The 21,352-nt window shown below is 38.7% G+C and overlaps 1 protein-coding gene across 1 annotated transcript in view; it reads right to left on the reverse strand.

The window, feature by feature from the left end:
* LOC127435396 (membrane-associated guanylate kinase, WW and PDZ domain-containing protein 2-like) overlaps positions 1-21,352 on the reverse strand; it is a 311,603-nt gene that overhangs the window by 84,318 nt on the left and 205,933 nt on the right. Inside the window, exons 3-7 of the mRNA XM_051688849.1 lie at positions 18,010-18,129; positions 17,315-17,530; positions 11,352-11,556; positions 7,767-7,846; positions 308-365 (exon numbers count right to left, since the gene is read on the reverse strand). Coding sequence (XP_051544809.1) covers positions 308-365; positions 7,767-7,846; positions 11,352-11,556; positions 17,315-17,530; positions 18,010-18,129 — 679 coding nt within the window. The remainder of the gene's footprint in view (positions 1-307; positions 366-7,766; positions 7,847-11,351; positions 11,557-17,314; positions 17,531-18,009; positions 18,130-21,352) is intronic.

Here is a 21,352-nt window from a genome sequence, read left to right on the forward strand (position 1 = left end):
ACAGCTGCATTATTGGCTATAGGCCTTCTGTTCTCTTCTGTGTTGGGAGGAAGAGTAGCCAAGCAAACTATACTATAAATAGTCCCTCCTCACCCCAGACTGTGCATTAAGCAAGACAAATGATGGCACACACATACAAACACACACTCACACACTGGGAACTGAATTAGGAAACAACAGACCAGCTGATTTTTGGCTGGCTATGGTGCGGCAGCAATCTAACCAATTCATCCAGAGCTGTGTCAGAACATAGGGATCCAAAGTGCGGTTTGATTATGTTTGATAATAGAGAATGCTGTGAACTTACTCAACATAGTAGGTTCCATAAATAGGGTCATCAATTTTCTCCCAGCCATAAGGAAGCTCTGGAAACAAACAAATATAAAAATTAAACACAATAACATTTTATTCAACATGCAAAGGGAAATCATTATATACTGCAAGGCTATCGCAACTCCTTTTTTAAGAAAACTCATGAAAACTAATATTTCAGCACTATATATATATATATATATATATATATATATATATATATATATATATATATAGAAATTATACTTTGCATAAAGAAAATGAAGCCTGTTTATAAGAACAGAATATTTATTTTGGGCATTGTGACATTATTATCATGACAAATGAGCACTCATAATTGTCTGTAGCCTACTGTATTGCAGAAAAAATCTAATCTGCATAAGTGTACTGCAAAGAAAAGAATTATACATTATTTGAATTATTAAGTAAAAATTTAAACTACAGTTGTTGTGCGTGTGCATTGTGATTTTCTGGAATAACAGTAATGAGAATTTGCTGAGAAATTGTGCATGATTTTAATAATTTTAATGCTCCTAAAAGCAGGCTTTATACATTTACAGTAGCAAGAAAAAGCATGTGAACCCTTTGGAATTAGCTGGTTTTCTGCATTAACTGGTCATAAAATGTGATCTCATCTTCATCAAAGTTACAATTAGACAAACAAAATGTGCTTAAGCTAACAACACAACAATATGTTGTGTCAGCTAGCTGAAATCATATTATTAATCTATAGACTAAAATATACATATACACTTTTGCACTTGAATACACATCCTCTATATAGCATGCACACTAGAATACACATGCTCTATATAGAATGCATATTCACTGGGCTTCAAGATGAAAGTGACAAGCAAACTCAGTGCAATTACAAGCACATATAAACACACACAAAAAAATACACAAACTGTACATTGAGTAGAGCGACATACCAGACACTGTGTAAATCACACACAACTTGTAAATTGGCAATGACATAGACTATGTTTTCAATTAATCTATCTAGCGCACACACAGACAGATCAAAGCCGTGTTGGATATTACTCTACTGCTGTGCTATGAGCTGTTAGTCATCTTATTAAAATGTCCAACTTGGGAAGACAAGCAAGTGCATAGTTCAATCCATATATTTAGAATGAACACATTAATATTTTTAGTTCAATACAAGTGAAGCTCAATCAACAGCATTAGTGGCATAATGTTGATTACAACAAAATATAATTTCTACTCATTCCTCCTTTAAAAAAAGCAAAAATCGAGGTTACAGTGAGACACACTATTCAATGGTAGTGAATGGGGCCAATTTTTGGAGGGTTTAAAGTCAGACATGTGAAGCTTATAATTTTATAAAACTCTTACATTATTTTTTTCTGTTAAATCTTGTGTATTATCTGAGCTGTAAAGTTGTTTAAATCATCGTTTTTATAATCGTTTTAGGATTTTAGGGGTTACAGTGTTACACCGTCATGACAACGCTGTAAAAGTGGATATAACTTTACACAGAAAAGGTTAGCAAGCGATTTTATCACACTGAAATCATGTTAACACATATTGTTTACGTCTTGTGGCAATACTTTTGAATTTTTTTTTTTTTAAAGACAAGTCAAAATAATTTTTGTGGTACTCAACATTGTCACAAATGCTTTTGATTCAGCTTAACTTATCTAAAAAAATAATTAAAAAAAACAATTATAATTATACATAATTATTAGAGAGAGAGAGAGAGAGAGAGAGAGAGAGAGAGAGAGAGAGAGAGAGAGAGGTAGGAATGGGATCTGGAAATGACACAGGCCAGACCTGAACCTGCATCCCCAGGAGCACAACAGCTGCAACGTGTCATGAGCATGTGCATAATATCTTTTTGTAAACACTATAGATATTCTTCTTCTAACTTAATTTTTCAAGCATACTTCCCAACAATAGGCCATTCCAATTATGTTTCTTTCTCTCAACTCTCAGTCTGCCTTGAAATAGTCATGTTTACAAGATATGGGAGTGATTTTGAAGAAGAACTAATTACAATTATTTGAATGAGCTTCTTTTATCAATTATTGTGGTATCAGCTGCTTAAAATAAAACCGTCCTTAAATGGCCTGTAAAAATTAACCAAATTGTAGTCGGTTGTTTGACAGGTTGTTCAAGAAATGTCAGGCAATTCTTAGCCAGAATAAGCTGCTAAATGGACCAGACTTTATGCCAATAGTCAAAAGTCTGGCTATGCGAGACTACACAGACAAAAACATTCTGCTGTTCTCAGATCAGCTCCTACACACTAACTGCTTTTCGCTTATTGGGCCAGTGTGAGCCAAGGTTTTCAACTGGTCAGCCGGGGCCAGAGCCTCAGTGGTAGAGCAGCGAGACCAAAATCGATCTGCGTTCCCACCATCGGGCCAATAGCCCTGCAGCGTTGCCCTAAAACCCGCCTTTAATACACCACCCTGGTGTCAATGTCACACACCCCGCCCATTTCACAAGCAAGAGGGAAATTCAAGCTGAGGTATGACTCTGGAGACTGCCTAACCCTCGAAATGAACACGGATTTGTATGGTACTTTGCCCGCAAGTTTTTTTTAAATTCTTTCCCGAACCTGCAACGTTGTGTGCTGGATACACAACTTGCCTAGTTCGGTGACAATATACTTAATCACGTCTTCATTTCGTCAGGTGCTGTTGATCTGACATTGCACATTTTCAATGCCCAAATATTCAGAAGAGCCCTGGTTTCATCAACTGACCAGTATTGACAATTCTCCATTCTCTGTTGATCTTTTAAGGTAAGCTGGTAGCTAGATATGAAAAATTGGGAAATGAGTATCCTGGTGCTGAAACCTCTGACCTGATTCAGTGAAACTCTACCTTTGACACTGACCCCTCTCAATTCCCAGTTGGCATTCTTTTTTTTTCTCCCCTTTTCTCCCCAATTTGGAATGCCCAATTCCCAATGTGCTCTAAGTCCTCGTGGTGGTGTAGTGACTCGCCTCAATCTGGGTGGTGGAGGAGGAATCTCAGTTGCCTCCGTGTCTGAGACCATCAATCCACGCATCTTATCACATGGCTTGTTGAGCGCGTTACCGTGGAGACATAGCACGTGTGGAGGCCCACGCTATTCTCTGCGGCATCCACGCACAACTCACCGCGCATGAGCAAGAACCACACATTATAGTGACCACGAGGAGGTTACCCCAAGTGACTCTACACTCCCTAGCAACTGGGCCAATTTGGTTGCTTAGGACACCTGGCTGTAGTCACTCAGCATGCCCTGGATTCGAACTCACAACTCCTGGTGTGGTAGTCAGTGTCAATACTCGCTGAGCTACCCAGCCAACCCCCTGCTTTGCCTGCAGCTATATCCTTCTCTGGGGCTTGGCTGTTGGTCCCGAGGAAGCCCCAAGGAGGCACAATGAAGCCCCAGATGTGACAGTGGAAACGCGGCTACTAAGGCCTTTTATTATCAATTTCATTAAAAATTATTATTGGGTTTTCAGGTAGAGTGACTAACTGATTTATCAACATCACTTAGACTAAAAAAGCACTAGAGTTGAAGTAAACATGTTTACAAAAGGACAGAAAAGGCAAAAAACGCGAAACGTACAAATGAGGACACTGACATATCACATTATTACATTAAAAAAATCACCCGTTTCCCACACCACAGTCAATCCAGCTGATACCACGGAGGCCTTTGGGTTCAACTAAGGAGAATTTAGAATTGTGAGCTCAAGCTAATTACTTTCCTCAATATTTGCATTCTGTTTGCACAATATTTAAATAATGCTGCTATTTAAAAATCTGCCTGCCCTTTGCAGTAAAAACAGGCAACTGTTTTGGTTTGTTAAAAGCTTTGACCTTTACTAAAATGAGGGAGGTGGAGGGAGCGAGAAGGTAGAAAGGGAGAAAAGGAAACAAAGGAAAGTATAAAGTCTTATATGCCTCATATGAATGAATGTTGAAAGGCAGGGTCCAAAATTATCACTCGCCAACTGACAAATTCGAGTAAAAATGGACTTTAGTGAATAAATAAAAAAATTGAAAAGCCAGTTGGCCTGTGGCATTTTAAGAATTGCAACATATTTCACAATTTAACTTGCAATGCAAGAACAAATTGTTTTTAAAGACTAGGATGAAAATCTCTCTACTTTTTAATTCACTGACTCACTATTCCCAATCTGAGAGTTCATTGATGGGTTAAGTGTGTGTGTCATCACAAAAACAAACACTCATATCTGCTTCATCATCTGCTGTCTGCCAGACTCTGTCTCCCAAAATAACACTCATCAATAACGCCATATATGTCTTCTTTCTTTGAAAACAAACACTTGCACTCACGCAGTTTTGTACAGAGTTGTGAATACCCTAGAAGGACTGTTTGAGCAATTTGTGTTGACAAAGTGAATAGAAGTTATTAATTTTCAATGAAAGTTAGCGATTGGTAGGGTTGCCACCCTTCCTGTAAAATATGGGATCATCCCATATTTAAAGATAAAATGATGCATCCCGTATCGAATCAATATGTAATGCGATTTCTCCCATATTTAAGCTGGTCTGATGACGTCACTGCAAAATCGTTCAAGATCGTTAATTTAACCTTGATATTCAATGAAACTTGTGCATACCCTCTAAGGGATTGTCTGAAAAGTCAACAGATTGAGCTAAAACATCCTAAAACTGTGGAGGATGTGGTAAGGGACCATCTTAAAACGTCAATCAACACCGCTGAGTGCTGCGTTTCGATGTTTTTGGGCTTTTGCAAGTACATTGTGTTTATTAATTTAGCTAATTTGTACAATATCACTGCGAAAACCGACACAATTCCTGTATTGACACAGCTGTCAATAGATTAAGCTGCATCCATCCATCAATCCATCTACACATCTGTTTCTGTAATCATAACTCCACCTGTTCCCGGAGAGTGTCTGCATGTTTTTTTTTTCAAGCACTCGCTGACAGTGACGGCATCAGAAATGATGAAATGCACTGAAACTGGAGTGACAGACAGAGAGGCATGCTAGTTGTGTTTATTCATTCACTTGCCATCCCAGGGAATTCTCACCATCAGAGAGAAAGACACCAAAACAGAGAGACAGATATGACAGGTAAACTAGAGAGAAGACTGCAAAATATCGAGCGGAACTTCACTCTCTACTGTGGTAAATATTCACAGAGAAACAAACATTGTAGGAGCTTGAGTGTGAAGGTATTAAAGACAACAACGAACAACTTTGATTTGAATCCAGAGATGTGTCTTACCTTCAGTTCTGAAACAAGAGGGCAAAACCTTAAGACTTTCTTTTCTTCGTGGAACACAAAAAGCAATGTAAGGCAGAATGTTAGCCTAAGTCACTATTCACTTTCATTGTTTGGAACAAAGATGCAATGAAAGTGAATGATGACTGAGGCTAACATTCTGCCTAACATATTCTTTGATGTTCCACAGATAAAAGAAAGTCATGCAGGTTTCAAAATTACATGACGGTAAGTAAATGATGACAGAATTTTCATTTTTGGTGAACTATCCCTTTAAGATGTAAAATAAAAAAGGGTTGCCGCAAAGGTACTTATTTTTACTAGTCGATTAGTCTTCCAGAAAAGTAATCGACTAGTCAACAGGTTAATGTTTATGTAAATGACTTTTATAAACATAAAGGAATTGTCTTCCTTCTGTCACCATATAGAACAAGCACAACTGAAGCAATGAGATCAAAGACTAGAGGTCAACTGATTTATCGATTTTCCCGATTAATCGGCACCGATATTTGCTTTATAAACTATCGGTTATCAGCTAAATTTAACGACAATAGTTCCCTTTTTTTAACAAATTCAATATATCCATAACTTTTGGATGATTAATCAGTTATTGGCTTTTTTCCAACACTTTAATTATCGGTATCAGCAAAATCCAATATTGGCTGACCCCTAGCAAAGACTTGTCGGCACAGACCCAACTAGTGACAGAACTAATTGTCTAGTCAAGTAGCTGGTGCAAGCTCAAACAGCAGACTACTTTTATTTGAATTTAGAGATGTGTCTTCCCTTCAGTTCTGAAACAAAAGAGGGCAGCCAAGTTACGCAACACGCACACATATGCACAAATCTGCAGCGATGATGGGGGTTTTCGCAATGCCGGCTGACAGGCCTTTGAACTGTGGAAATCAGCTGACATGTGAAATGCGGCATCTCGCGCGTACACACAAACACACACGCATGCTAACAAGCAATCCCTGATGGTCTCGCAGACTTGATTATATTGCAAACATGATGTTAGACCAAAGACTGTGCACAAACTGTGGACTGGGAGGAAGTTGGCGATGCTTACAAGATTAATTTAACAGTGTATTCACTTTAAGATATTTCAGTTCAAGGTCATTTCACAAACACACTCAGGAGTTTTTGAGGTAGAGTGCGGAGAGTAAAGAGAAAAACTAGGTTTTTACATTTTCAGAAGAAAATGTGAGTGGTACTTGCCTCTGCAAAACTCACTGCCATGATGCTAGGGTGAAGTGGGTGGTTGCTAAGGTGTACCGGATGGTTGATAGGAGGTTGTTTACAGGACCAAAACAAAATGCGCCCACCCCCAAGTCTCTAAGATATTCTGGTCCCTAGATACATATGGCTCGGATCCCTCCTTCAATTCAAGTCTACAGAATTTTTTTGGCAGGCAAAAAAATAAAAAAAAGTCCACTTAGAAAATGATAGCACACCTCTCCTCAATAAGCCGCACGATCTGAGGTATAATTGAAATCTTAAATAGTTCTGAATAGTTCTACTATTCAAATTTGGATTAAATTAAATGTGCCACTTTCAAAGCTTTTCTAAAATATTGGGAAAATACAGGTAAAGTGGGACAACTGCTGAAGTGGGACATTTAATCTTAATTATCTATCATTATGCGTATATACTACCACTACTAAAAATCTGCATTCAGTTCATTATAACTAGTAAAGAAAGTGTGATGTATCCATTTGGATAACACTTTCAATACAATTTAAGTTTAATTGACAGCATTTGTGGCATAATATTGGTTACCACAAAAACTCATTTCGATTTGTCCCTTCTGTTCTTTAAAAAAAGCAAAAATCTGGGTTAGAGTAAGGCACTTACAATAGAAGTCAACGGGGCCAATCTGTAAACGTTAAAATACTCACTGAATTACCAGTATACAGCAAAGAAAGTGTGCGTCTCATGTCAAACATGATGTGTCGATGACACAACAAACAACTAATTGCTGACTGCAGTTCTGATAATACAACACATATCAACCAAACTAGCTCTCAAAACTCAGTTGTGAGTCCTGATAATTTTAAAGAGTCACTCTGGATAAAGAATGAGGTTGTCACTATTTCATAACCAAAGTGTTCAAACAGAACCATATATAGCACTCAAAACAGGACTTACAACTGTGTTCCACAGCTGTGTGAACATAGCCAGAAAGAAATAAAGGTAATGATAAACACTCACCGTTCTCTTTGCATTCTTCAGGGGGCTTCGCTTTCTTCGCGAGCCGGGGGTCCAACCACGACGTTGTCTTTGTATTGTGGCTGGAGAGCAGAGAAATTGAGCAAAAAAGGTAAAGAGACAGAGAGGAAGTGTGTGTGTGAGAGAGAGAGATGAAAGAACTGTAACTGTAAATCACCACACTGATGAGAGCAAAGAGAAGGAAAGGATGTCTCTTGGGATCTCATCTCTAAACAAAAGTGAGAAAAAAGTTTAGCTAAACAAAACGGCAATCGATACTTTTAATTAGCTGTAAGCTTCTCATTAGCACAGCAAGAAAGAGGAGGAGGAGTAGGACAGAGAGGAAGAGGATGATGTGAGGGACTTGCTGAATGAAGGAGGAGAACTGAACATTAAGGGGCAAATTTACTAAACAGTTGCACCACGATGCAAAACCATGACTTTCTTTTGCTGCAATTCTCATTTCAATTAAGCACAACAGTCTGGTTTCAGAATAAAAAATCTAATTTATGTTTTCTATAGGGGGATTGATAATTAATGGTAACTTATAAACTTTTAAAATCAGACCTGAGCTCCGAGGTTGTTAATTGATAGTATATGCTTCTGTTGAAGCCATCAATCTGCGATATTTCAACTTCATTTAGTAAAAATCGTGTTTAACAGCAAATGTCCTGGTGAAGGACTACACTACCCATGATCTTGAAGGGAAATGATCCACCAGTCCGAGAATGACAGCATACAAAGCCCACCAAAGAGCTCTGCAGCGACCGCCCACTCCTGTGACGCACTGGAAATGACGCAATTGAGTCGGTTTCCCTACATTCTCAAACTACTTATATATTTTTTATATATCTGAATATTTAGCAATACACTTGAAATATACTGATTCTAAACTTATAATCAACAAAAATCAAATTTTGTATATTTTTACAAAGTTTTTAATTTTGTCATTCGCAGTGCTTCATGGGATTGTACTGTAGTTCAAGACATCAAGTGCACAGTCTTGTATCTTTGTCTTTTTGTTCGACTTTATTGCTTCAAATCAAAGTTTTGATTCACCTTGGAGCTGATTGATTTGATCACTTAGAACTTTTTTGGGAAGTACTTTATGAGAGTACTTAAAAAGTGGGCGGGCACTGTTGCTCTTTATTATAACAGTGACTTCTCTGATTGGTGGATTTATATTCAGGCTTATGGGTAGTGTAGTTCTTCACAGGAAATTAATTTGTATTAATATTTTTTAATATTTAAGATGTTAAGACTCCACGTTATCTTAATTGTTTTGGGATGAAAGGATCACTTGACTGCATCACATGACAACAAATATGTCATCGTTTTCAAATATCTCAGTTTTCCCTGTCCACACTACAACCCAAAGACGTCGTTTTCAAATGTATCTACTTAGCAGAGCGTTTTTCGAAAAGTTACGTTTTTGCAGGACAAAAACGGCATCTAAGGCTACGTACACATAATCCAGATACATTTGAAAACTTCGTTTTTGTTTTCGAAATGCTCTACGTCCACACTGCCGTTTTCAAGCTTTTCCAAAAGTATCTCGTCCACACTAAAACGTATGAAAACACTTAAATCCCCTTACTACGCAAGCAAAAAATAGTCGTTCCATGTACGCTAGGAGACACAATTGTCCTCGTGTTTCATCTCAGGAAGACACCGCTACAATGTGGGCCGTCATCTTGATTGTTTTGGGTTGAATGGATCACATGACTGCGTTACATGACAACAAATACATCAACGTTTTTCATTTTCAGATATCTCCGTCTTCCCCGTCCACACTACAATGCGAAGACGCCGTTTTAAAATGTATCCACTTGGGACAGCATTTTCAAAAAGCTCGGTTTTTGCTGTCAAAAACATGTCTCAGTGTGGACGGAAGGCCAGAACATAGAGAAATAAATGCGTTTTCAAACGAAAATGTATTAGTGTGGACGTGGTCTAAAAATCACACTGACTTGTGGGTTCTACAGAAGCATACCCTATATCATCTCTACACAATCTTGAAGATTAAGGTAAGTCTGTCTTGAAAGTTTCATACATTACTGTTAAAAAAACAGTTTCTCTATGAAGAAAATGAATAGGATTTTTACTCGACCCAACTGTTGCATACCTCGAGACACACTTTTTGTCAGAACTAGCAGAAGAAACTGCTCTGGGATCAGTGGGAGGAACTCAGCTGTCTCACTGATGGGACTCAACTGACGGCGCTCTGCCAAGCGACTGGCCAGAGAAATTGCAGCCGGGGGCAAAAAGATGGTGCACCTTTGATGTACTTGTCTTACTTTCTCCCAGCAATCTCTCTCTATGACACTCCACACTTCCCTACGACCTTGTATCTCTGTCTTTCAGCTAGTGTCTTTCTCCCTTGTGCCTCAACTCCCTTTCAGAGAGGGGAGTGACTTTATTTAATGTAAAGGTAAATCAAAAGATGCACTATTGGCACTGTGCATTTCCACAGCTTATGTTCAGTTTAAATGCAACTAAATGCATGTGTGGAGGCATTTTGTGATGATTAATCTGGCCCAGAATGTGTGTATGAGTGTGTGTGTGGTGAGAGATAGACATATGGAGAAGTGCCTTCAGTTTTAGAATTAAAGGCATTCCGTCTGTGAGGGAGATTGAGGAAAACAAGGCGCCACTGGCTGCTTGACAACTCTATTAAATCCTCAAAAAACTCATGCTGTGTGGGCCAGTGCATACTGTGTGTGTGTGTGTGTGTGTGTGTGTGTGTGTGTTTGTGTTTGTGTGGAGTTACATGAAGCAGTGAAAGATCTGTCCTTGCAGAGTCACTCAGACACAGCTTCTGTCATGAAAGATACAACAGAAAACAACTATCTGCTTTTGTCCCTATGGACAAAATCAGTGCTGTACTGTATTCTATGTTTAGGCTTTTGTTAGACAGCACAGAAGAGACAGAAAATTACTGGAAAGCGAGAGAGAGAGAGCCCGTCATTCACAAGGCTCTACAAACCCCCCCACCACATAGTTCACTAAAAAACAAAAATTATGCCATTATTTATTCACCCTCATGTTGTTCGAAACCCATATGACTTGGAAATGAGGAAATGTTTTAAAGAACGGTCATTGATTTCCATAGAATAGCAGTTGAATACTGACTCACTTTAAAGGTTAAAAACACCCAGATGTGTGATAAAAGTAGCCTATGCAATGCGTGAATATTCCAAGTCTTCCAAGAATGTTGCATGGACTAAGTTTATGTCACTTTTGGGTGTTTTTTAAGCTTTAAAGTGAGTCACTATCAACTGCTATTGCATGGACAACTTTTAAATATCCTTTTGTGTTCCACAGAAGAAAGTCATTTGGGTTTGAAATGAGGTTGAGTAAATTACATAATATTTTTAATTTTGGGGTAAAATATTCCTTTTAATATTTTGTAGAATTTGAAATATTATGGCGAAATTGAGCTTTGTCAGTGTTAGCTAACTTTTATAATATTTTTTCAGCAATTTTTACCACAAACGTATAGCTAGTTAAAAAAAAAACAAAAAAAAAAAAAAAACGCAAACACACTTGACCCCACTATGCAGATATATGACATATACAAATACCCACTCTATAAAGTACACCTCTCCTTTCTCTGTGTAAGCCATCTCCCAGTTATCCGGGAGAGGACCCATCTCGTCATTCTCATCTGGTTTGGGGGGAGATTTGGGGGGTTCGGCCTCTTCTTTAGGGGCATCCGTGGGGGTTTCGGAGGGGCTTGTGGAGGGCATCTCTCCAGAAATGTCTGTATTCTTGTCTTCATGCTCACTGGACTCTGAAAAATAACAATAAAAAATTCAGAAAAGCTATTAAAAACAATTAACAAAAAAAAAATTTACTCGTGATGAGGAGGAGGGCGTAGCCAGGCCGTGATGATGCACGGCCGGCGCTGAATCAGCTGATCAGCGGGAGAGCCAGATAGAGGCGCCAGTTCGAGAGAGAGAGATGCACACGGCCGCATTGCATGTATGTCTGTGTTTGTTTGTGTTTGTTTATGTTTGTTTTATGTTGAGTTTCTTAATAAACTTTATGTTTACTGTTGAGCTGGTTCCCGCCTCCTCCTTGCCCGTCCATTATCTGTTACAGTGGTGGGAGGGAGGAGGGATGCGCTGTTGTGAAGTCCTCGCCGCTATCATCCACCAGGGGAGCAGCCGCAGCCCGTCTGAGCGGCCGAGAGCCGGAGGAACCACTGCCGTCCGCCGAAGAAAGGGAGAAGCGGTTCCATCCGCCGGGGAAGGAGCAAGCTGGCATCCACCAGTGGGCGGAGGAGCAGTTGAGGACCGGGTGACAGCGTATCCGGGAGCTGGCGAACAAGTTCCTCTCTCTCTCTCATCTCTCTCTCTCTCTCTCTCTCTCTCTATGTGTCTCCGCTCACCCTTTCCCTCTCCCCACGCCTCCCCTCGTCTCTCTCCCAGGTTCACAGGGGGCGGGGTGGACCACTGGCTGACAGAATGGCCGGAAGGGCAGCGTCTATCCTCCAGAGATGGGGGGGAGTTGGTCAGACCGGTGGCACCCCGACCTGAATCAGGCAGGGGAGGAGTGTGACGAGGAGGAGGGCTTGTTTATGTGTACTGTTCAGCCAGTTCCCGCCTCCTCCTTGCCCATCCTTTATCTGTTACACTCATTATGTCCTAAATGGAAAAAGATTTTCATTGAAAAATTTTAATTTGTCTGTCAGCAAAACCTACTGTGTGTCGTTAAAATACTTAAAATATAATGCACAGATTGTTTTTATGATTCTTTTGGGTGCTTTTTAAGCTAGTGTAATTGCATTGAAAAGACATTCATCATGTCACCTGTAACCGAGTAAAAGTTTGTGTAGATACACAAGCAATCAAAAGTTATAGCATTAAAAAAATAATTTATTCTAGTGTCCAAAAGCCTCTCCAAACAAATAAAACATAAAAATGTTTCATAAGAACTAATTGCAAACACAACAATGACTAAAGGTTTGCATAGCATGCAGACTTGATTTTAGTAATGAGATTTCACAAGAGTTTAATTCTGTGCCATTTGAGTCATCATTGAGTCTGTGTCATGTACTTGGTGCCATCTCCTGGTGGCCATATGTAATTACAGTGGTTGATCACATGACTCTCTGCCCAGATATGGAGGACTATCACCATTGGTTGTAGCAATCTGAACCTAATACAATTGGTTTAGGGTTCCATGACGCTACTGCATTTCCGATGACATCGTCTGAAACATGTATGTCAAAGACATATACTTAGCTATTATTCACTATATTTTTGTCTGTGAATAAAACAAATAGGCTGGTTGTATTCTACTCTTTGAGAGCTTTCCAACAACATATGACACTTGGCTATTTTATGAGTTTGATATTTTTACCGATTGAAATAATATCTACAGTGCAAACTAATATGTACAGTGCAAAAATATATTTTAAATTATCAAACGGAACACTTCTGATCTGTTTGAAAATGTCAAAGCACTTGTTCAGTTTTGATAATAATGCCTACATGCATTGTAAAGTAGAGCTTTTTATCTTTAAAACAATGGTCTTTTTTTTTGTAGATTTTTCCCGTTTTTCACCCAATTTGGAATGCCCAATTCCTAATGCGCTTTTGGTCCTAATGGTCGCGTAGTGATTCGCCTCAAGCCGGGTGGCGGAGGACGAATCCCAGCTGCCTCCGCGTCTGAGACCTCCAACCCATGCATCTTATCATGTAGCTTGTTGAGCGCGTTGCCACGGAGACATAGTGCATGTGGAGGCTTCACGCCATCCACCGCGGCATCCACGCTCAACTCACCATGCGCCCCACCGAGAACGAACCACATTATAGCGACCACGAGGAGGTTACCCCATGTGACTATACCCTCCCTAGCAACCGGGCCAATTTGGTTGCTTAGGAGACCTGGCAGGAGTCACTCAGCACACCCTGGGATTCGAACTAGCGAACTCCAGGGGTGGTAGCCAGTGTCTTTTACCACTGAGCTACCCAGGCCAAAGGGTTAGAATGTTAAATTTTGTGTTCTGCATAAGAAAAAGTCATACAAGTTTTGGAATGACACAAAGTTGAGTAACAGACAAAATCTTCTTTTTTGGCAGAACTATTCCTTTAAATGCTAAGGCTTGATGTAAGCTTGTCTTCAACTGTTAACTGTTAATGAAATATCTAAAAAAAAAGTCCTACAAAACAAATGTATGCTTTCTGCACACACAAAATTGTCAGAGCGTTCTTAAAAAAGCAAGCACCAATCTGATTGGCTGTCTTAATGCAATTTTCAGGAGTCAGGGTGCACAGGTTGTCAATAAAATTTTATTTACAGATGCTTTCACAGTGCATTCAAGGTACATTTATCAGTTTGTGTGTCCCTTGGGAATTTAACCCATGACATTGTAGGTGGTTCATGGCCAGAATAACCTGCAAAGTGGACCAGCCGATAGTCAAAAGTCTGGCTAGGTGAGACTAAACAAGTAATTTCCTACATTAGTTACCTTAACAAAAGCCAGTAACTATTTTGTATTCCAAACAAAGAGCTAGAAATTGCAAACTAGACATCGTAAAGTCATTAGCTGCCTAAACAAAATCCACTGACTAAACATCTAACCAAAAACTCTTTGCACTGGAGTGGGCTCTCATTAAAGAACACTGGCAAAACTTATAGTAGCTAAATGACTCCATCATGGATAATATTGTACTGAGCAAATTTACTTTAGGATCAGCTGCTAAACTCTGTTTAAACGGCAAACCGCCTTACGGAAGACAGAATTAAATCCATAACCTTTAAACAAACGAAAATGCAAATCTGCATCTCCAATCTGAATGCCTTTATCAGTCAAGAAAATTCAGACAGTAAAAGCAGATTGAAAAAGATGAATGGTGTAATATAATTCAGTAAAATATCATCAAGAGCATCTACTCATATAAAAAGGTGCTGTCAAATTTATGAGCACCCAACGCAATATTCTGAGAGCCGCATCCAACTTTTAACAACAGCATTGTTGAAATTCAGAGTCTCAGACTACAGAGAAAACCTGTGAAAGTGAGTGAGATAGGCAGAGACAGAGAGAGAGAAAATATTTATAAGAGAGAAAGAGAGAGAGAGAGAGAGAGAGAGAGAGAGAGAGAGAGAGCTGTAACTGAGATTTGGAGATTCTGAGAGAATCGAAAAGCAGGTCACTCTAAGAGAGAGATGTTAGAATGAGAGAAAGCAGAAGACAGTGAGAAATGATGGAGGAACAGAAAGAGATAAAGTTAGCTGGACTGAAAGACAGAAAGAACAGTGGAGTGATTAAAATGAAGTCTGTGGTAAGGAAAAAAATAGAAAGAGAGACAACCGTGTCCTAGTTTGAGTTATGGAGGTTGTAGGTCCCAGTGGAGAACCACAAAAGACAGAGTGTGGGGAAGGGAAAGGCACTGTTCCAAAATCTAGTGAGCTGCCGAATGTATACATCAGTTTTGACGTGAATGCTTAGCGTCTGCATACAGTCGAACGCTGAACTTTCAAAGTATACTCAAAGTCTTACTAGCAAGTCAGTCAACTGGTGGCCATCTTTGGAACACACTCGGGAAGCTATTTTCAGTCATGAAAGTGCAGCTCCTATCTACTTGAATGGTGGAACACATCTCAACAGTTGGTCAAGATTACGATCAATGAACATATTTCAAATCAGCAGTGAAATCTGACAACACTGGAATCATAAATTGTGCGTCTTAACCTCAAATTAAGCAAATTAGGCTGCTGTTTTCTATAAAGCCCCTTAGAGGACAGGGTGGGAATTCTTTTCTTAAATAGTTTTGCGTGCCATTGCAAATTACCATGGTTTAATACAGTAACCACATTCGTAGTGAAACCATAGTAATAATACAGGAAAATGAAAACTTTGAAAACAATTTTTTTTGTGGTTATTATGGTTTTACTATACAAATACCATACTTTAACTATGGTTTCAGTATTAAAAAAAAACCGTAGACTGTAGTAACCATAGTTGTTGACGGAAATCATTTCTCTATAGTAATACTGTAGTAACCATGACTGTTGTAGGCTAACCATGTTTTGTTTTTTAGTTTTTTAGCGGAAACCATGGTTCTAATACAGTATACTGTATTTATATAGTAACTATGATTTTATTAGATTAACCATGATAATTCTTGTGGTTACTATGTTTTTACAACAAATTTATGATTTTTATTACCAGTTTTCATTTTCATGTATTATTACTATGGTTTTAATACAAATATCAAGGTTAAAATATTGTTACTATAGTAAAACCATGGTAAATTTATTGCAAGGGAACACAAACTATTGCGAGGGCATGCAAAACGAATTGCAAAGGAATGCAAACTATTGCGAGGGAATGCAAAACTTATTGTGAGGGCACACAAAACTGTTTCAATAAAAGACTCCCACACTGTCCTCTAAGGGGCTTCATAGTTTTCTATGTAAGCAATCAACTTAAATCAGGAAAGACTGAAATCTCCAAAACTGTTTGACAAGATTACATTTTAATGATATCCCTGCTAAAAACAATTGTCTAAAATCAGTCACTGGTTAGCTGGTCTTACCTGGTTTTCCAGCCTGGTCAGTTGGCTGGTTTTAGGGTGATTTTGAGCACTTTTTAGCTGGTCAGGCTGGGGGACCTGCTAGACCAGCCCATCAAGGATGGGAGACCAGTTTAAACTGGCTAAGACCAGCTCAAAACAATTAAGTCCAGCGAACCAGCTTTGACTGATTTTAGCTATTTTTTTTAGAAGGATTATTTCAAATCAGCAATACAATTCTAGGCTGGGAGACCGGCTTAAACAACCTTAAACCATCTAAGACCAGCTAACCAGCTTTGACTGGTTTTAGATGTTTGTTTGTTTGTTTTCAGCAGGGATAAGTAAAATTTGATAACAACGATACCATAAATCTTGGTTCATTATTTCAAATCACACCATTGGTTCTTTTCTTCTCTGATTGACCAAGATACAAAAGTCTTCAATCAAAGAAAGAGATTTCAATATGAACTCATCAAATGATTCCAAGAATTATCTAAGTTATGCTCTCTACTTTAATTTTAAAACTCTATACTGTTACTGTAAGTCAACAATCTCATTTGTTCTACTTTTATTTCTCCTGAAAAATTATATGAGAAACATCTGAGACCAGTTTCAGAGAGAGAGGAAATTTCCTCTCTCTAAAATTGAAAACCACATTATCATGCTGGTGTATTGAAGCTAGAACAAAACAAGGAGGTTTTCACAGTACAGTACAGACTTGATGCACGTTTCCGCCCCACGGAGCTGCTGTTAATGGAGAGAAAAATAGGAAACGTGTGATAACATGCTGCCATGGTGGTTGCTAGGCTACTGCCCTGACAACAGTTAGTTACTATGAGGTAATTTATAGTGGAGACAGTTGCTATGATACATGATGCACCTAGTGGCCTAACAGTAATCATCTCTATGCTGGTAACCCTGCTCTCAGGTCACAGTACTATGCTAATTTACTACACAGGCGACCACTCAAGACACTCAAGGCATCAAAGATCTCTCTTCCTCTTAAATTGATTGATAGCTCCTCACCTGGGGTGATGGCCACTCCGTTGCCATTGACGATGGGCCTCTCCTCCTCTTCATCTTCGGGCGGATCGATGCCAGCCTTCTCCATGTTGCTGACGGATTTGTTGCGTCTGCGTTTGCCCTCTGCTCTGGGTGTGGAGCCTGGCAACAGTTGCTCCGCTACATTCAGCAGAAGTGGGCTGGGCTCTGCTGGGGGCTTAGGCGTGCCGTAATAGTTATCTGCAAACAATCAAAAATCAGAGCCGACCAATCAGGAGGACAGGAACCTTTGCCGCATAATTGAGCATGTTTACAGGCGTGATATTGCGCCAATTATGCTTAACAAGTCGACGACCTGTGAAGACATGTAAACACTTTTTTTCCTCCCCTTTTCTCCCCAGTTTGGCATGCCCAATTCCCAATGCTCACTAGGTCCTTGTGGTGGTACAGTTGCTCACCTCAATCTGGGTGGCGGAAGACAAATCTCAGTTGCCTCCGCTTCTGAGACATTCAGCCCACGCATCATTTCACAGAGACGTAAACGAAGCAAAATTAATGCGTTTTCAACTAAAATGTATGAGTGTGGAAATGGCCTTATGGTTCTGGCTTTGTTCTAATAGTGCCACTAATGAGAGATTGGTACAAAAAGTAGTTTAATTCATTTTAAAATGAATGACGAGTCTTGCTAGTGCACTGTGGCCAATGGGTTTCCAGGTTACCTTCATAAGTTCCACTTTCCAGCAAAGCTCCACTTCTCTCCAATTCCACAAACCGCTCAAAGGTCACAAAGTTATAGTCTACTCCTGGAACCTCTCCTTCTTTAGGCTGCCTGGTTGTACCTGCACAAAAAAGAGAGATGCGTGAGTTATTTCAGGTCAGCAAGCCCCTAAAGGCTTTGAGCCATAGGTTTAATCAGCAGCTAGAAAGCTCGTCCAACAAAACTTTTTTTTTTTCAGTATGAGCCAAACAGAACAGGTGCTTCAGTAACTGGCTCATTTAATTTTTACACAAAGCACTACATATGCTGTCTGACAGTCTGTCAGACAGAAAAAGGAGAAAGAAAAACAAATTAAAGTTCTTTTGAGGGTGCAGACGAAGTAATGATGCAACCTCATCAGTAGAGAAGGAAACATTCAGCCCAGGACAAGCTTGTCAAAATGTAGTTTTCGCCAATTCCAAGGATTCAATCACTGTGCCTCCTGCTCATCACAGTTTTGAAGGACAAAATTCCCAAGAGCTTGCATGATTGAGCTTTATATCTTCAAATTGGACTGTAGCTATTTTTTTTAGCACCCCCATGCCTTGAATTTTACATACAATTAGCTAAATTGAAGTGAAAGTGTCCTACAGTGCACAGTCTATGTGTTTCCTTGTGAGACTGGGCTGAATAGAGACTGTTAAGCAATTAAACAAGCTTAAACCACCTTAAGACCACCTTGGGCGTTTTTTGTTTTAACCATTAAACCATTTTACCATGTTAGAAGTGTGTTTAAGGCCCATTTTAACTAGCTTAACTGCTAACAATTTCCACGCTATCAAATATGATGCAACACCATCCACCCCCTACTGACTGTTTAAACATTTGTGAGAATAACTGAAAATGGGGTTAAATGCTAAACTGAGGTGTTAATGTATTCATGCGTTTGGATATTGCAGAGCTGTAATTAGCCAGCTAGCAGCACCAGATGTGCTAATTACTGTTAGCGGAGAAAGCACCAGGATATTTCTTAACTCCATGTGCTAAGGATCTGAAGGATTGCTAACAGTTAACACCTTAAAGACTCTAATGACCTAATTTCACCCACCCCTAGCTCCCAAATGCACACGTCCCAAATTGAAAAGACTAGCATTGCTGGTCACCAGCATTGTTGTGTTTTAGATGTTGGTGTGTTGGTATCTTCACAAGGCTTCTTAACTAGCTTAACCAGCAAGACTTCTTTGGTCAAGCAGCTTTACTAGACTTTTTTATCGGTCTAAAGGCCATTCACACAAAGAATGATAACCATAACAATATCTATAATGATTACTACGTATATTAGCATACACACCAACAGATGATAACTTTCTGTTTATTCAAAGCGCACACTGCAGTTATGTTTACAGTCAAGAAAATGGATGAGGATGACCTGCTACTCTTCTACGTTTAGCAAAGAAACCAAAAGAAAAACAGACGGATACAACTTTAAAGGAGACAATAGCACTGGATACCTGAGGTAAATTTATGCTACCAGCTTATGTTAGCTTTTCATTATCTCATCTTCGTTAATACTGAAAAAGAATGCAGAAGAAACATTGCCGGTTCTTGAGAAGGAGCTTCAATTTTGTGCGTGTGTGTAATAAGTGGTGATCCAGTGCTGGAATGTGTTATTTTGAAGATGAGAGCACGTTGCAGCTTGAGCCCTTAAAAGTTGGATGGATTTTGAATGGCTGTTAAGGTAATTATCGTTCATCAGCTGGAAAACAATCGCTCTTAAAGTGATCCCAACATTATCGTTCCTCTATAGTTGTGATGTGGACTCTGCTATTCTCTTAGAGTTAGAACGATGTTTAAAGCTTTATGGTTATAGTTATAGTTATCAATCATTCTTGGTGTAAATGGGCCTTTATAAATTATTCCACATCGTTTTTCACCCAGTTAAGTGTGCTGGATCAGCAGAAAGCCAATGTGTTTTTTTTTTCCTGCTGCTCTGGTGTGCTAACAATAATTCCACAGGTTAATGCTAAACCATTTAAAAATAAAAGCATCCCGGAGAGGCTAATATACGGCAAAAGTGTAACTCCATGCACGCACATGACAATACTAGTGTTCGTTGCCTCACAGAAATGTGAACCTGAAATACAGAGCACATATCAGGTTTAGCACTTAAATTAAGTTCTTTCTGTTACAGGCAGTGACAGCTTGATTATTTTTGTTTGACTTTAATGTAAGTTATTTTATCATTTGAACATCTATGTATTGTGCTATTTAGGCTCAGAGCTCACTGTGTACTTTATTGCACAGTTTTCTGTGATTAATTGCGATTAATTACGATTAATCATGGTACATTACAACAAACATTTAAAAAAATATAATCATAAATATATCTACTTTGTACTTTGTCTCAAAGAACAAGTAAGAAATTGGTTAAAATGTTATGTTTTTTTTTTGTTTTTTTTTTTACAGGTATAAACCCTTTAATACAAGTATGTGTTTACATGCCATAAAATCAGTGAACATACTGTAATTAAAAGTTGGGCAAAATCTTCTGCTGTTTTCCAGTAGATTTTTTTAAGGATTAAATGGGCAGGATTCAATTCATATCAAACTTTATTGGTAAGATAAACTTAAGTGTACATTGCCAATGCATTATTAGACACTATACTTTCGGATATAAAGCAAACTGAATGCTAAAGTTTAATTTGCTTTAGTTTAAAATCTCAAAACTATTATTTTTTTCAGGCTGCCATTCAGTTTCTATTGCACACATAATAGGTCTCGCTTTTGACACTGGTTCAGATGAAAGTGAGTGAGCGTTTTCAGTGATGCAAAGAGATACAGAAGCTTGCCTGCATCTCTCCCACACATGACAAGACTCCATTCTCCGTACAGTAAATCCACTCTCATGTTTATTACAGTACACATGTCGTGCATAATCAACAAGCATGCACTGCTCCACACCATCAGTTTCTGTGCTAGGATGTGCAGTCGAGTGTGCACCTCCTGGAAATTTATGTTTGCTAATTTCAGCCACAGGAAGTGGGTAAAAAACATTACTGAAGTTTCAGGAAGTGAAAAAATGGATACTGCATTAATTGCATTATTTTATTTTTTACACGTTACAGTCAACTATTAATCGCAAAAAATAACGTGTTAAATTTCCCAGCCCTAAAATGATCATAAAAAAAAAAAATGAAAAAGTATATGTTGAAATTAACATTAACTATGATTTATAAATGCGGTAAAAGTATTGTTTATTGTTAGTTCATCTTAGTATGTAGTATTAAAGATAACACTAGAAAGCCCTGAGAAATTTAACAGCATATTTTATAAACATATTTAAATAATAGTTAACGCTTCTTTGT

The sequence above is a fragment of the Myxocyprinus asiaticus genome, chromosome 45 (assembly GCF_019703515.2).
Source record: "Myxocyprinus asiaticus isolate MX2 ecotype Aquarium Trade chromosome 45, UBuf_Myxa_2, whole genome shotgun sequence".
In the NCBI taxonomy this organism is placed as follows: domain Eukaryota; kingdom Metazoa; phylum Chordata; class Actinopteri; order Cypriniformes; family Catostomidae; genus Myxocyprinus; species Myxocyprinus asiaticus.